The 15,905-nt window shown below is 33.3% G+C and overlaps 2 protein-coding genes across 4 annotated transcripts; both read left to right on the top strand.

The window, feature by feature from the left end:
* The first annotated feature begins 1,352 nt into the window (after positions 1-1,352).
* On the top strand, positions 1,353-7,457 carry LOC129313350 (heat stress transcription factor A-1b-like). 2 transcript variants are annotated; one of them, XM_054956353.1, is made up of 4 exons: positions 1,685-1,809; positions 4,920-5,136; positions 5,381-6,655; positions 7,151-7,457. In XM_054956353.1, exons 2-3 carry the CDS (start codon positions 5,050-5,052, stop codon positions 6,626-6,628), a joined length of 1,335 nt encoding a protein of 444 aa, XP_054812328.1. In that variant the 5' UTR covers positions 1,685-1,809; positions 4,920-5,049; the 3' UTR covers positions 6,629-6,655; positions 7,151-7,457. The 2 variants fall into 2 exon arrangements, with proteins under 2 accessions (XP_054812327.1, XP_054812328.1); XM_054956352.1 differs by lacking the exon at positions 4,920-5,136 and having other exon boundaries at positions 1,353-1,809.
* A 3,031-nt stretch (positions 7,458-10,488) lies between these two features.
* LOC129314292 (O-fucosyltransferase 1-like) lies at positions 10,489-15,636 on the top strand. Of its 2 annotated transcripts, none has more exons than XM_054957691.1 (10): positions 10,489-10,626; positions 10,774-10,893; positions 11,004-11,151; positions 11,354-11,432; positions 11,529-11,599; positions 11,785-11,873; positions 13,118-13,241; positions 13,336-13,619; positions 14,279-14,408; positions 14,529-15,636. In XM_054957691.1, the coding sequence occupies exons 2-10, from the start codon at positions 10,886-10,888 to the stop codon at positions 15,054-15,056; spliced, it is 1,461 nt and encodes a 486-aa protein (XP_054813666.1). In that variant the 5' UTR covers positions 10,489-10,626; positions 10,774-10,885; the 3' UTR covers positions 15,057-15,636. The 2 variants fall into 2 exon arrangements, with proteins under 2 accessions (XP_054813666.1, XP_054813665.1); XM_054957690.1 differs by having other exon boundaries at positions 10,989-11,151.
* Positions 15,637-15,905: the final 269 nt, after the last annotated feature.

The following is a 15,905-nucleotide window of genomic DNA, read 5'->3' as shown; positions in this document are numbered from 1 at the left end:
TCACGTAAACTTATGACAGGGATGTAAATTCAAAACGTATATTTAAATTGTGAACTTATAAGAGTTTATCTTTGTTAATAAATAGCTTTTAAAAGTATATGGTTAAATAATTAAAATATAAGACATGATCATAATTTAATTTAAATATATTTTAAATATGAATAATTAAAATTAAATCTATCTACATTTATAGATTATTATATTTAATATAGAAATTTCAAAATAGGGCAACTTATTTTAGTATTTTTTGTTTTCATTTTTATTAATATTAGTTTTTTTAGTTTTATTTTCATGAAATCAGGTCCTACCGCTTATATGAACTAAGTTTTACATAATATATACATATATTGTTTAACGAGTTTATGAGCAGATTAGCATGATTATATAAGATATATACATAAAAATAATAAACTTAAAAAGTTAACTCGCGAGTTTAGTTAAGTTTTATCTAATTTAAATTTATGATCGAGTTAACACAATTTTATAAATTAGAGATATAAAAATGATAAATTTAAAAAATTAATTTAAGAGTCTGGTAACAATAGGTTAAAAGGTAAAATTGTACAAAAATAAATTTAAAGTTCTAAATACTTTTTAACCTATAATTTAGGGATTAATTTCCTCCTTTACCCAATTACAAATAACCACTTAAAGTCACCATTATTAATTTCTTCGTCATCTTAATTTTCACTTTTAGCATTGAAATGGTATATAGCATATGCGTATTTTAAGTAGAAAGACCTTGACTACTATTTAAATTTAAATTTATTATTATCAATGAGTTTTGTCGGCTAATATCAATAGCATAAATTCTATTATTTACACATAATTATTTTTCAAATTACATATTATAAATGCATATATTTTAAATAACTTAATCATTCTGAGAATCTTTTCATTATAATTTTAAGAGAAAATATACTTTTTAATTTTTGCACTTTGCTCATATTTTGTTATAAATTTTTACACTTTTTTTAATATTTTAAATTTTTATACTTTTATTTTTTGATGTTTTATGTTTATCCAAGCTTTTTATAATTTGTTCATTTAAAAATTTAAAATATTAAAAAATAAAAATATAAGGATTTAAAATATTAAAAAGATATAAAAATTTATAATAAAATGTAAGTAAAGTATAAGAATAAAAAAATATATTTTTTTTAATTATAAACACTAACTTATAAATACCATTGTACCAAGCGACAACTTTTACTTTTTTTAACTCGGAGAAGTCATCTTCCAAAAAAACAAATTCCAATAGACAGCTAGGGACTTAAAAAAAAAAAATATATATATATATATATATAGATATATATTTTTTTTTAATTGACATTTCTTCATTGCCAAGGCAATGATACTCGGAAGTGTCAGAGAAACGAAGTTGCCAGTTTCCCTTTCCTCTCCCTGGACTGAATAGAAAAATCCCTAAAAATACCGAACAAAAACCCTTTCCCCGCCAGTCCACTCTTATCTCTCTCTTATCCCTCCGTTACTCACGTTACAGAGAGTCTCCTTGATCTATATTCCATCGGGATTCTTCCGATTCCATTTCGCCTTCTTTTTACAATGATGGATGGAGTTCATGGCAGTGCGGCGAGTTCCGCGGCGGCAAATATGAATTCTCCGCCGCCATTCCTCAGCAAGACCTATGACATGGTCGACGATCCTTCCACAAACTCGGTGGTCTCATGGACTGAAAATAACAACAGCTTTGTTGTTTGGGATGTGCCCGAATTCGCTAGGGACATCTTGCCCAAGTATTTTAAGCACAACAATTTCTCCAGCTTCGTCAGGCAATTGAATACTTACGTGGGCTTCTCTTATCTTTTCTCCGACACCCCCGTTATCATTATATTAAATTATCTTCACTTAATCTGGATTAACTCTTTATGCTTGTTTATAATTGGACATTTTTATGTCTTGATTGTGATTTTCTCTGCTTGTAATTTGATTTTGGGAGCAAAGGGGGTCGTAATTACATGAAGAGTAGGATCAATTGCGTGGATCTCACTAGGGATGGAGGATTGTTATCCTGATGCTTTGGCGTCGTATCTTCTCTCCCCGTTTTTTTGTGGTATGACGGAGATATATTGAGGGTATCATTGTCATGGAGTATAATGGTGCTTGTGAAGTATGGAAGTGGAAGTTCTGGTAGTTATTTTTATTTTTATTTCTTTTTTTTTTGTAGGGTGGGGGGGATCATGGAGGGTTTTTTTGCTTGAAGAAAATAGTGATTTCTTGAGATTCTAGCAGTTAGAGAGATATCAAGAACTTGAAAATTTTGTTTGAAATATTTGTTCACGTCGGTTTGTAGGCCTTTTAGTCAACAGTAGAGACTTAGATCAGCTGAATTCCAGCTTGTTTTTTCTTCATTGGTATCCCTAGTTTCAGTGATTTATTTTTCCTGATGATATTCAAGAGACTCTGTAATTTTGAAGAGGCCATTGATCCATTATGCCTTTAGATCTTTATGAAGTCGAGTTAATGTTTGCACTACTTGTGTCTCCTTTTTTTTTTCCTTTTGAAGGCTCAACCGAACATGTATAATTTCTATTTGATGTCAATCTTTGGTAATGCTTTAAGGGAGAAACTCCATTCTAATTCAAGGACACTCATTCAAATGAAATTTGTTCTCTTTAAATAGTTATGTGTGTGTATGTTTTCATTTGCATGGTATGTTGTTGACCTTTTGGATTGGATATAATTGGTGAAATGGATTTGATATCTTTATATAAAAGGTTTGATGAAGCTTCAACTCTCTCTTTCTCATTGCTCTTTGGATGTTGTCAATAATCTGCCTAATCTATGTACTGTGGCTTGTCATTAGTTTATATTTTCAAACTTGCGGATCAGCTTACACCTTCAAGGGGCATGCTCGACTTTTCTAATATTGGATTAATGAGAATTTTTTTTTATATATATCTTGGTTTGCTCAGTAAGGTAACAAAGTAAACTGAATTTCCCCGCTGAACGGATATATCACTACTCCGTCAATTTTTTATTACTTTGCTAGATATAAAGTTATTGTAGAGACAAGAAGAAATAAATTGTAAATTTGAGTTATGAAAAAAGACATTGAAGTCAAAAGGTTTCTGTTTGAGTAGGAGTAAAATAGAATATTTACATTATAATTTTGATAAGAGGTCAATAAGTGGTAACTTGGAAGTGAAATTGGGTGATCAGATCATACCTCAAGTGAAAAAGTTTAGATATTTGGGAGCGATTATTCAACAAAATGAGGAAATTGATGGAGATATTGCACATATGATGCAAGCGGGGTGGTTTAATTGAAGAAAGGTTAGAAGAGTTATTTGCAATCATAAGGTATCTAATAAGCTCAAAGGAAAGTTTTATTGAACTGTTATAAGACTAGAAATTTTATATGGCAGTGAATGTTGGGCTTTGACGGGACAGCAAGAGTATGAAGTTGAAGTAGCAAAGATGAGAATGTTGAGATGGATGTGTGGATATACACGTAAAGACAAAATTCGAAATGAGCAAATACAAAAGAAAGTGGGTGTGGTATCTATTGAAAGGAAAAATGGTAGAAAATTATTTGAGGTGGTTCAGACATGTACGAAAAAGATCACGAGAGGCAATTGTGAAGAGAGTGAAACAAATAATTTTGAGTCCTGTCAAGAAGGGTAGAGGAAGACCGAAAAAAACACTTTTGAAGGTTGTTGAGCGAGACTTTTTAATTAACAATATTTTTAAAAACTTAATAAATGATAGAGTACAATGGCTTCATATAATCCATGTAGCCTTATCCCACTAGCCAACCCCACCTAGTGGGATAAGGCTTGTTGTTATTGTTGTTGCTGCTGTTGCTAGATATAAAGTCTTGTATGTGGATTTTACTTTGTTTGACTTGAGTAAGTGTTCTTAATAAATTTATTTTTCTCTCCCCTCCGGCATCAGCATTTAGTCTCTTTGTGGTTCATTCTCAGTAACTTTGGTTGGTTTGTAGCTGAGGAAACCATGCTTTTGAAGAATGAATGGTGAAATAGCTAATGGGCTTTCTAGGCTTCCAGCATGTCTGCATGAAACTTAATCGGAACTGTATTGTTTAAGAGTGTGATGCCAAAACTTGCAAGACTGATGAATTGACAATGATGCAGCAATGTCATGGGGAAACTTGCCACAAATACATTAAAAATCTTGATAAGACATTACCTGTCATGTGTACTAAAGTTGAAGAGCTCTACTGAAATGAACAGGTGTAAATTTATAGAGTATTGTATGAGCAAAGCTAGATGAGGTTAACTGGCCTAAATAATTTTTCTTGTGAAATAACATGTCATTATCAGATAGAAAGGAAAGAAAGCGCATTTCATGGGATGAGGAAACCTCCAGAAAAGGAAATATGGAAAGAAAATAAAACGAAGCAGACGTCTCTAAATAATGAAAAGCTGTACAATCTCCTTGTATTTCAATATCGATTCCCATGAATGTTGAAATAAGCTTTAGAGAGGACAAATTTTATTAGAAATGTAATTTCAAATAATTGTCTTTGAATGATTGATAAGTTTCTCAACAACTCAAAAAAGCGTCAGTACATACACATGTTATGTATTCTTTTGTTTTTTGCAGTTTCTCTTGGTAATGGTATTAATAATGATATACATAACTTTATCTCATGGGATTGTTGTCGTTTTCTTTTCAATTAGTAATTGTTCATCTTGCCCTAAGGCCCCTTCATACACAATAATATTCACTAGATTGATAGACTGCCGAGAATAAGGATTGGGGATTCTTTAGTTGGTACAGGAAACATATGAGCTTACCCATCATTTTAGGTGCCAAAATTTTAATTATTAATCAACCTTCTTGTAACCTTGGTTAGGGGCTCTAGTGGGAGCAAAGGATATGAGTAGAAATACAAGTGTAACAAGAACATGACTATCAGTTTTATATTGCAGGACAATGTTTACAATCAACTAATAGGATACTAGATTTGGTGTACATGGATCTATTACTGGGCACTCTAATATAGATGTTTAATTACGACAATTATCCGGTGCTAACCAACAGATTTTAGCTCAAATAGTAATGGGGACTGTTCCTCACCTTGCTATCTTGAGCTTAAATTGCTGGGAGATTGTCAGAAGGCATAGGGAAGGCCACTTGGACCAACAGGTAGGGAACTGCTTGCTCCTCATATTCGGCGTAGGAAACTTCACTCTAACATCTAGATAAAATTTTTAGCACTACTTTTTGAAATTGATTGTGTTCTCATGCACTTGAAAACTGATTGTTGTTTTAATTTTCTTTTGCATCATACACTGTCAATATATGTAACAACTCATGATGCATTTTCCTCTATATAATTTTTTAGTCTAAATTTTATTTAATCACATCATTTATTTTAATTGATAATTAGGGTTTTAGAAAAGTCGACCCAGACCGCTGGGAATTTGCAAATGAGGGATTTTTAAGGGGTCAGAAACAACTTTTGAAGAGTATCAGTAGGAGGAAGCCTACTCAAGTGAATGGTAATCAACAGCCATCTCCAGCACAGAACAAACCTGTTGGGGCATGTATTGAGGTTGGAAAGTTTGGGCTTGAGGAAGAGGTTGAACAATTGAAAAGGGATAAGAATGTTCTTATGCAAGAACTTGTCAGGCTGAGACAACAGCAGCAAGCAACTGATAACCAGTTGCAAGGTGTTGGGCAACGTGTGCAGGTTATGGAGCAGCGTCAGCAACAAATGATGTCATTTCTTGCAAAGGCCATGCAAAACCCTGGATTCTTGGCACAGTTTGTACAGCAGCAGAGTGACAGTAACAGACATATTACTGGAGGCAATAAAAAGAGGAGGCTCCACAGACAGGAAGAAGATGCACTAGCCTCTGAGCATCTCTATAATGCTGTTGATGGACGTGTTATTAAATATCAACCTTCTATGAATGAGGCTGCAAAAGCATTATTGCGCCAGATATTGCAAATGAATGCTTCTTCAAGGAGGGAAACATCAATAAGTAACCCTGATGCTTTTCTCATTGATGATGCTCCTTCTGCCATTGCATTAGATAGTGGGAGTTCCTCTAGTCGGGCTTCAGGAGTGACACTTTCTGAGGTTCCGCCCACTTCTTGCCAGTCTTATATGGCAGGGCAATCACAATTGCCTGTTAATCGTGTTCCGGAGATGCAATCTTCCAGTGCTATGTTGACTGACCCTGCTAAAGTAGCTGAATTCCCGGGATTAAATTTGCATAATTGCCCAGAGAATTTTTTGGGTATTGGTGAAGTCCAAACAGAGAGCAGTTTAGTGAATCCTGACCTCGCTTTTGGGGGGCCTGACACTGGGAATGCAGGGGATATAGACATGATGTCAGCAGTTTTGGATGGGACAGAGTCTGTAGATGTAGAAGCTGATGCCTTTTCACCTGATCCAGATGGAATTTCAAAGCTCCCAAGCATTAGTGATGTTTTCTGGGAACAGTTTTTCACAGCAAGTCCGCTTACGGGTGATACAGATGAAATTAGTTCTCCCTCTCTTGGAGATGGTTTGACCGAGGAAGGGGAACCTCCATCTAGAAAGGAGAATGGACAGGAAATGTTGGATAAGATAAAACATATTGATCATCTTACTCAACAGATGGAACTTCTAGCTTCCAGCACTTCGTAATTGTATTTATCTTTCTTGCCCAAAAAGGTAAAATTTTAAATGAGCTTTTATCATATCAAGCATGCTGTATGTATATGTTTCACACACTCAAAAATATGTCGTGGACAAAAATGCATTACGTTTATCATGTATATCATTAAAAAGGAACACCATTACAGTAGTATTATCGTCCTTTTTTTTTTTTTTCCCACGGAAATACAAGTGAGAGGAAGGAGGATGCTCTTGTTTTCTTTCTTTCTTATGCGTGTTTTTATTTTTTCCGGGGTTGTTGCTGGGACTTTCTTCTCTTCTCTTCTCTTTCTTTCTCTGTTTTTTTTTTCCAGATTGTTTCTTGCATTGACTTGGATATGGAATTTGAAAAGAATGAGTCTTAGCTGCAATCTGAAACTTTATATTGAGTGATGAATGATGATACTGTACTCGTTTAGAGAGGGGTGGTTAAAAGTGAAAGAGGCGGAGTATTTATTTGAGTTTCCAATATTTGTTGTGCATGATTCCTGACCGTGTTGAGGTCCTTTGCAGCTGAGCAGAACAAAGTCATCTACACCTACATCTACATAAAGACACCTGACAGATATAACCAAATTCTGAGAATACTGTTCTCTTCCCTTCAATCTGCTTATCTGCATTTGTGTTGTGTTTTGTTTGGCAAAAATCCAACCAAACTTAAATGAACTATAGCCCTGGCTTTATGTAGTTCGATAGGCTGTGTGCTTGATCATTACCCTAACAAGTTATGTTGCCTCTGCTTCCTATGGTTGTGATATTTTATTTGGGTGGATGATGTTGCGTTTTAATATTTAGTTTTCCCACCCTTCCTTTTCCTTTCTTTCCACGAGTAAAATGTTATTTCCCCTCTTTTATCAAATAATTTGATTCAAATTAATTTTCCCTACCCTTCAATTTTCTTTTCGATTCAAAATAACGCGTCCACGATCCATTTATTTGTGATGCCTCATCAGACAAAAATCGAAATGAGGGTTGAAATAACACAGAAAAAAAAAAAAAAACCAAGAATCCAAGATAGTGTTACGACGGAAACTACAACCGGTATGCCATACAAGACCTTCTGCCCCCGAATATTTTGAATGAGATTGCAGATTTGCAGCTATTCTACAGCCCCTTGCTTCTTATGAAGGAGCCTAGTGTTCGAAAAATTGTGTCTTCACAATTGCTTCTTCCTGTGAAAGCAAGCTGTTTGATTGCGGGGACGGGGTGAACCCATATTGAAAGATGGTGTGAAATTGGTCTGGTGTTCCACTAGTTCGAGTCTTCCCGGTGCTTGCTTTCAACTACAAGTATTAATGTAATGTTTGGTGGATAGAAAATTGTTTTTTAGAAAGAAAATAAAAAATGCACTTATTTTATTTCTTTTTAGCGGCATCTCTTATTTTTTCTATAACATAATTTTTCGTTGGTCAAACATAAGGCTTGTTTGCTTGTTGAAAAATATATAAAATGAAATGGATTAAAAAATAAAAATATAATAATCAAGAGGTGGAGAAAAGATAAGTCAACCATATTCCTAAAAGGGGGATGGATATAGTTTATGAGAGTAGAAATCATGTTTCTTAAAGTTTATAATGGATATGGTGATTCTTGCACTTCGAACATGTGATATTGAGCTTTATATATATATATATATATATATATTTTATCATGAGAGATTGAATAATTTAATATATTTTTGTTCTTATTTTTTACTTAATTTTTTTTAAAAAAGTAAACAAAGGGCCCAAATTCTCACTTCAAAGGTTAACTATGGACAATTACTTTTGGTTTGCTCTATTGGAAATTTTGGCGAACTGGCAATAGGAGGCTATTTGCTACTACCCCTCTCATATGATATGGACTTGTGATTTGTGAATGAAGCATTAGTATTAGCTCAACACATCAACACACCATCAGAGCTATGGAAGCTACTAACTATCTCACATTCTGATTTCATTCTATTTGTTACTCCTTTTATTTATAAATATAAGATATTTTTTAAAAAATTAAATGTTAAAAAATATAAAATACTTTTAATTATTTTAAGGTATAATCATTGCTTTTTTTTAAGTGTTTCTATTGATGAATGATTATAGTTTTATTGTAGGGTATTTAATAGAGATGAATATAGAAAGATAAAGTTAATTTAAAAGTAAGTAATTGCTTTATTAAGAGGTGAAATTCAATTAAAAATTCCTCACATTTTTTAACAGGAAAAGTATATTCTATTATATTTTTTTCTTTTGTACAATTATTCTTGTAGCTTGGTGGTTTTTCTTGCAAAACCGTGCCTCGCTTTTGTAAATAAATATTCTTGAGAAATGAATTGACTATTCACTCCAAAAATAAATATGCATTCACATTTAATTTCTTTATCAATTACAATTTATCTAAAAAAATCATTTTAATATGGCACAAACCAAGCTAAATGGGTTCTTCCATAACATCGTGAAAGCTTTCACTCTTTAATCTTGATTCCTAAATCGTCGATACCATCATCAAAACTCAGAAGTTAAAAACCTGTGTAAAAAGCTGGGTCTCATGGGCGAACACTGATCATGACTTGTGTCAGGTCTGGTCAATTGTTTGATGATGATTGGCGGAAGAAAAATAGTGCGGGACCCATTTTCTGAAAGCAATTTGTTAGATTTTTTGCATTTTAGCAAGGGTACTTATATGTAATTTGCAAATTTCGAGTTTACATTTCCTGGGGTCATTGTTTGTACTTTTATCACGATTGTATAATCATGAAAATATGACATACAATTATCCTTCTCGTGTTGAGATTAGTAAAAGCACCCTATTTGTGTCGATATTACATATATGTCCTCTCAAAATATATAAATCATAATGATAAATAAATGGCTTAAAATATTATAATTTTTGCAAAATTTTTAAGTATTTTTTGACATCAATGTTTTTAAATAATTAAATTGTCCCTTGTTTAAAATAAAAATAATAAATTTGACTTTATTTTTAACTAACAACTTTTATTTAAATAATTATAATTTTTATTTTATGAATCTCAAAAATTAAACAAAAATTTATGACTTTTCATGTAAAATTTATTTACGATTAATAAATAAATTTTAAAAATAATTAATTATAATCATAACTTTTATTTAAATAATTATAATTTTAATACTGTAAATTATAAAAATTAAATAAAAAATTACAATTTATTTTATTATCTTTAAAATTCAAGTTTTAAAAATAATTATGTATAATTTTTATTAAAAAATCACAAATTTTATTATTTGCACTGTAATAATTGAATAAGGAAACAAAACATTTCACATGAACCATTTATTTTTTTTATTTTAAGAAAGATCAATTTAATTATTTACTTTAAAATTATTAATGTCATAGAGGTATTTAGAGACATTAAAAAATAATGACATTCCCAAAAAAACTAATTATTATTTATATATTTTAATACTCTCTTAGTTTTAAATTATACGATATTTTTAAATAAATTTTTATATATCAATAAAACTTATTAAATACACTTTACAAATTTATTTTTTTAAAATAAAAATATAAACTTTTAAAAATACTATTCATTTAATGTTCCATTAATAAAATAATGTTGAAAAAAGAAAATGTATAAGAAGGGTAATATTAAAAAAATATTATTAATGAAACCTTATTTTTATTAAAATGTCTTATATTTTAAAATATTAATTTTTTTTAAAAGTATCTTATAATTTAAAATAGAGAGAATAAAATTTTATTATTATTTTTTTAAATTACATGTAATGATTTGCCATGAAACAATCCTAGCTTGCAAAAACTCGGATCTTGCCTGACTCGACACTCAAAATATGATACTTGATAACCCGCCCGACCCGAAAACTCGCACTTGCCGACGTGACTGTGATGAACAGTGTTCGCTTTCTTCCTTCTGCACTCACTACCGATACCTGGTTCCATTTTCGAAATCTGGACATAACTCAAGAACTCGTTTTCGATCCGCATTCCTTCATAGTCCGAGTCTGCTTCTAATGGTATTGTTATTATATTTTAAGTTAGCAATTTGAGCGTAACTTGATGGTTTAGCTAGTTATTCTTTACATTTCACTTATCAAAGTATACGATGGAGCGCTTCGTTGTTTTAATTGTTTTCACGGATATTTGATCGCACATTGATGTAGCGATTCAGGGTGCAACAATTCATGTTGTTCTTTTGGAGGATTTGAATAAGTGTGACGATTGGAGAAGAGAGCTAGTCCTTTATCCTCGCATTTACCCTTTAGAAACGTAACCATGAGAAGGTAATGGAAAACAAGCAAAGGTTTATTGGGTATCCCTCCTAGGGGTTGTTATTTATTTTCTAGATTTTAACTTTGTTGTTTTTTTATTGCTGCGGAGTTGGGAATCACAGGCAGCACTTGAAGCAAGGAGGAGGGGGAGGAATAAGCAGGATGATAATTAAGTTGTCAGTTGCTGTTCTAGTCTTATTGATTTGTACAATCTCGTTGTTGTTCTCATCAACAATCACTACCAGTGTTCAATCCAACTACCGCACGGAGGTGAGATGGGATTTTGACTAGCGTTGCGATTAGTGCACAATTACAATGTTATAATCACAAGCCGTAGGTTAAATGGCAAATTTTTTTTTTTTGATGTAATGAAAGGAAAAATGATAGATTTTGCCCAAAACCTTCTTTACGAGTGCTTGTTTCTTCCTTGTATTCCGGGATTGGCAATTCATCGTCGCTTTTGTTTAAACAGATCCACTTAGAAGAACTTTGGAGTGGTGCTGATTCTGGTGGTTGGAGGCCATCATCAGTTCCCCGATCTCACTGGCCTCGTATCTTTCTTTTCTTTTAATTGTAGCTTTCTTCTGAACATCAAAATTTCCGAATTTTCTTTTGTTGCATTCTATGCTGATTATAAGTTGTGGCAGCTCCTCCAGATGAGATCAATGGCTATTTGCGTGTTCGCTGTAATGGTGGACTGAATCAGCAGCGCAGTGCGGTTTGTACATGTCTCTCAACTTTAAACTCCGTTGCCGTTTTCTTCTCAGTAATTTAATTAAAGTATACTAAATTCTGGTGATATATTTGCTAATAAAGCCAAGTACAGTGCTATTGTTATGATGGGGTTGCCGTGCTATACTGTGCTTTTCTATAATATTTACATATTGCATTTCAATGCCATAGATTTCCAATGCTGTTCTTGCTGCAAGAATAATGAATGCTATACTTGTGCTACCTGAGTTGGACGCAAATTCCTTTTGGCGTGATGACAGGTAACAATCTTAATGTAACTCTTAATTGAGTCTTGACCTAATGCATCCATTGATCAAATTTTGGACTCGGAAGTTGGAATGTATTATGTTTAAGGGGAATCAAAATTGAAAGGTACCCTTAAGGCAATAAACCTCTAAAATGACTTAGGCAAAATGCATTAAACAAATTGCACTTAAGTGGAGCAAGTTCTAACGAAAGAAAATATGGTTTATACTTCAGAATAAGGGGTTGTTCGCTTTCTTTCTGAGCCCTAGGTTATATTTTATATTTCAGATTTCAGAATCATCTTAAGAAATTAAATTAGAATCCAAGATAAGGTTCATATTTAAGAAAGAGTTAGAAACTTTGAGTTTGAGTAAGTGTGGTTAGAACAAATTTTAAAAGAATGATAAGTTGAAGGCAAGAATAGTTTGAAAGAGAGATGAGTGTAGGAGAAAATTAGTGTGACAAGAGCGGAAGGAGAAATGTAAGGAATAGTACCTTGTACCTTGAGGGAGAAGCCAAGGAGGTTATGAGTATTGAACTTAGACATTCTTTCTTCCAATTTTCTTCTTCTCTGCGTTGTCAATAATGCATGTGTGTGGGGCTGTGGTTGCTTTAACTTTTTCTGTTTGTTTACAATAGCTTAAAAAAACTAATAGCCTAAATTATATCTTAAAACAAGATCGACTATTCTACCCTAGTCTAAATCTTTGAGGGCAGGCTAGGTGTCTTGGATTGGGTTTTGTAGTTTCTAACCCTAAACAATTCTATTCACCAAACATTTTTCCTTTCTCAATTAACTGATGAACAAAGAATCTTGTATGTACCCCCATCTGTAGGAACTTCTTGGGTACATTTATCTCAAAACCTTTGGCAATCAGCATACTGATGAGCTGGCAACCCTTCCTCTTTGTCAAGAAGTTGCACCCCTGTTAAATTTAAACTCATGGCATAAAAAGCGATGAAAGAGGTGATCTAGCTCTAGTAGCCAATTACCATGCATTACATGGCTTAAATATGAGGCAAAGTTTTTAAGAGTTGAGTTGTTTAAACTTTATATCAATTGTTTTTTTTTTTTTGGGGCAATGAATTCGTGTCACATTACAATAAGTCTTTTTCCTACTTGTGAGTGTCAAGTGTGTGTGTGTTAACCAAAATTGTTTTACCCACTGTCTGGAGCTGAATTTTAATTTGCGTTTCCTTTTACTATGTTTGGGTGTCATAGAAATAACCAAAACCATAAACTGTCTACTTAGCACAGTGGTTTCCATGGAATTTATGATGTTGAATACTTCATCGAGACGCTGAAGGATGATGTAAGGATTGTTGAAAGCATCCCAGAAATTGTGAAAAATGGCAAAAAGAAGAAAATAAAAGCCTTTCAGGTAGAAAAATGGCAATTTAGTTATTGATCAGTGATCGTGGGGTTGATATAATTTCAATATCCTGGATAATACTTTCCACTTTAATTTAACTCAGCTTCGACCCCCAAGAGATGCTTCTATCAGTTGGTATACTTCTGTTGCTCTGGAGAAAATGAAGGAACATGGTGCCATCTATCTTACTCCTTTTTCACATCGATTAGCTGAAGAACTTGACAATGCTGAGTACCAACGACTGAGGTGTAGAGTTAATTATCATGCTTTAAGGTTCAAGCCCCATATTATGAAGCTAGGTCAATCAATAGTCAATAAGCTCCGGGCACAAGGTCATTTCATGTCCATACATCTCCGCTTTGAGATGGATATGTTGGCATTTGCTGGGTAAGTTGTCTGGCTTTTCTTGGGATGTCGTGGACCATTTTGTTTCATTGGATTTTAATAGCATCTACATTATATCTATAATTGGTATTTGTCTCTCTGCTGTCGTATGAAAAGCATGCTTTTTCTTTGAATGTAAATAGGTTCAATCTGATGATAGATCAAACTTAAGAGGTCTAACTTGTTGATAGATCATTTCTTTAAGAGCCTATTTATCCAGGGACCTTTGTTGAATCCTTGGTGATTTTATGCATTAAAGCAGGAATGAAGATCAAAATGCTCATTGTTTCTGTTTAGGAATTTGTGATAATTGATTGACCAGAGTCCTGGGTTAGTGTAATTACCTTAGATAAAGCAACTTAGCTTATAATTTACAGGTTATGGATTTTAGCCAAGATTCATTTTCTCTGACCTATTGTTTTGTGCTAATCTTGTTGGTTCCATTCACATGAAAGTCAATTTATACTCTTTCTTGCATGTCTTTATCAGGGGGTCGAGCCAAAGTATCAAGGTGTTCCTACTTTAGGATTGAAAAATGAACTAACCTGCTGTTTAACTTAATAGAATCCAATCTTCAACCTCATTGATTTCTGGGATTATCTGTCTGTTACACTTTTAAGTGTTTGATGGTTGGCTTATATTTGTATGTACATGATATTTAGATGCTTCGATATATTTACTTCTGAGGAACAACGGATATTGAGAAAATATCGAGAAGAAAATTTTGCACCCAAAAGACTTGTCTATAATGAAAGAAGAGCCATTGGGAAGTGTCCATTGACCCCGGAAGAGGTAAGTCAGTTATGCTGCATTCCCATTTAACTTGTGTCTGATAATTATGCTTTTCAAACATGTTGAACACCATAATAATAATATTAGTTGGCCAACCCGTCAATGTGTCTCTCATGGTAGGTTGGTCTTATTTTGCGTTCAATGGGTTTTGATAATGCTACCAAGATATATTTAGCAGCTGGTGAACTGTTTGGTGGGGATCGGTTTATGAAGCCATTTCGAAGTCTGTTTCCGAACCTTGAAAATCATAGTTCCATAGAACCCTCTGATGAGCTTGCTGAGAACACTAGAGGCTTGGCAGGGTCTGCTGTGGATTACTTGGTCTGTCTTCATTCTGACATTTTTATGCCAACTTATGACGGCCCTAGCAACTTTGCAAACAACCTCCTTGGTCATCGCCTCTATGAGGGTTTCCGGACAACAATCAGACCTGATAGAAAAGCTCTTGCTCCAATTTTCATTGATAGAGAGAATGGGAGGACTGCTGGCTTCGAGGAAGCGATCAGGAGAGTCATGCTTACAACAAACTTTGGTGGACCTCACAAGCGTGTAACACCGGAGTCTTTCTATACAAATTCTTGGCCTGAATGCTTCTGCAAATTATCTCCAGATAACCCTGCTGATCAATGTCCATCAAATGATAGTTGAATATTTAGAATGAGCAGACAGCAGAACGAAGCGTTTAATTACTAAAATTTGGCAATATCTTCAGCAGAAAGACGAGAGTTGCTTCTTTACTTGAGCTAATGTTTATATTATTCCCAGGGATGAACTGCAGTGCGCCAAATTGGAAAGTAACAGATCCTTATGATCAGATCCAGAAAGTCAGGTTGTCTTCTTTCTTTTTTAGTCTCAGAAGCTGCTTTTCATTTCACAAGTTTAATGAAATTAGAAATCAGAACGAGAGGTGCTGATTTGTTCATTGGCCTTAGTTTCTCTTTGAACATGAAAGGAAGATCAGAAGACTTTAGTACCTCTAGTGAAACTGTCTATGTTGCCCTCGCTACCTATTGTAGTGTTAATTTTTTAGCTGAACTCCCATGTTAAGTTTTAGATGATTTTTGTATCTTTGATTATTCCTTACCTTGTACGAAAGTGATGGGTGATGAAAGTGTGATAGGAAACACTAGTGTAAGATTGTAATTTGCTCTCTCTTTCTTTTTTGAGTGATAGTCATATTATCCCTTTCCATGTAAAAAATGATATGACAGAAAGTTATTCTTTACCATTTTTCTTTGGTCAATCTCTTTCTCCACATCTGATTACTTTTCCATTCGCCCATACACGATGGGGGAAAAAAGGAAATTTACACCAGAAAAATAGCATTATTAGCTATATATTCGAGGGATACCAAGTTATCGATTCAATGAGAATGTTAAAGACAAGACTTTACCCACCAAAACAAGAAAAAGAAAAGGACTTGATTGGACGCTTGATTTCAAAAAGTGTAGTGGGATAGATAGAAAGTAAAATGGTTCTGTCAACAAAATGATTTTC

The sequence above is a fragment of the Prosopis cineraria genome, unplaced genomic scaffold, assembly GCF_029017545.1.
Source record: "Prosopis cineraria cultivar Desert tree isolate PC_DT_omini unplaced genomic scaffold, ASM2901754v1 PC6, whole genome shotgun sequence".
Classification (NCBI taxonomy): domain Eukaryota; kingdom Viridiplantae; phylum Streptophyta; class Magnoliopsida; order Fabales; family Fabaceae; genus Prosopis; species Prosopis cineraria.
The sequence above is the reverse complement of the archived record's forward strand: the minus strand, read 5'-3'. Positions and strand labels throughout refer to the sequence as shown.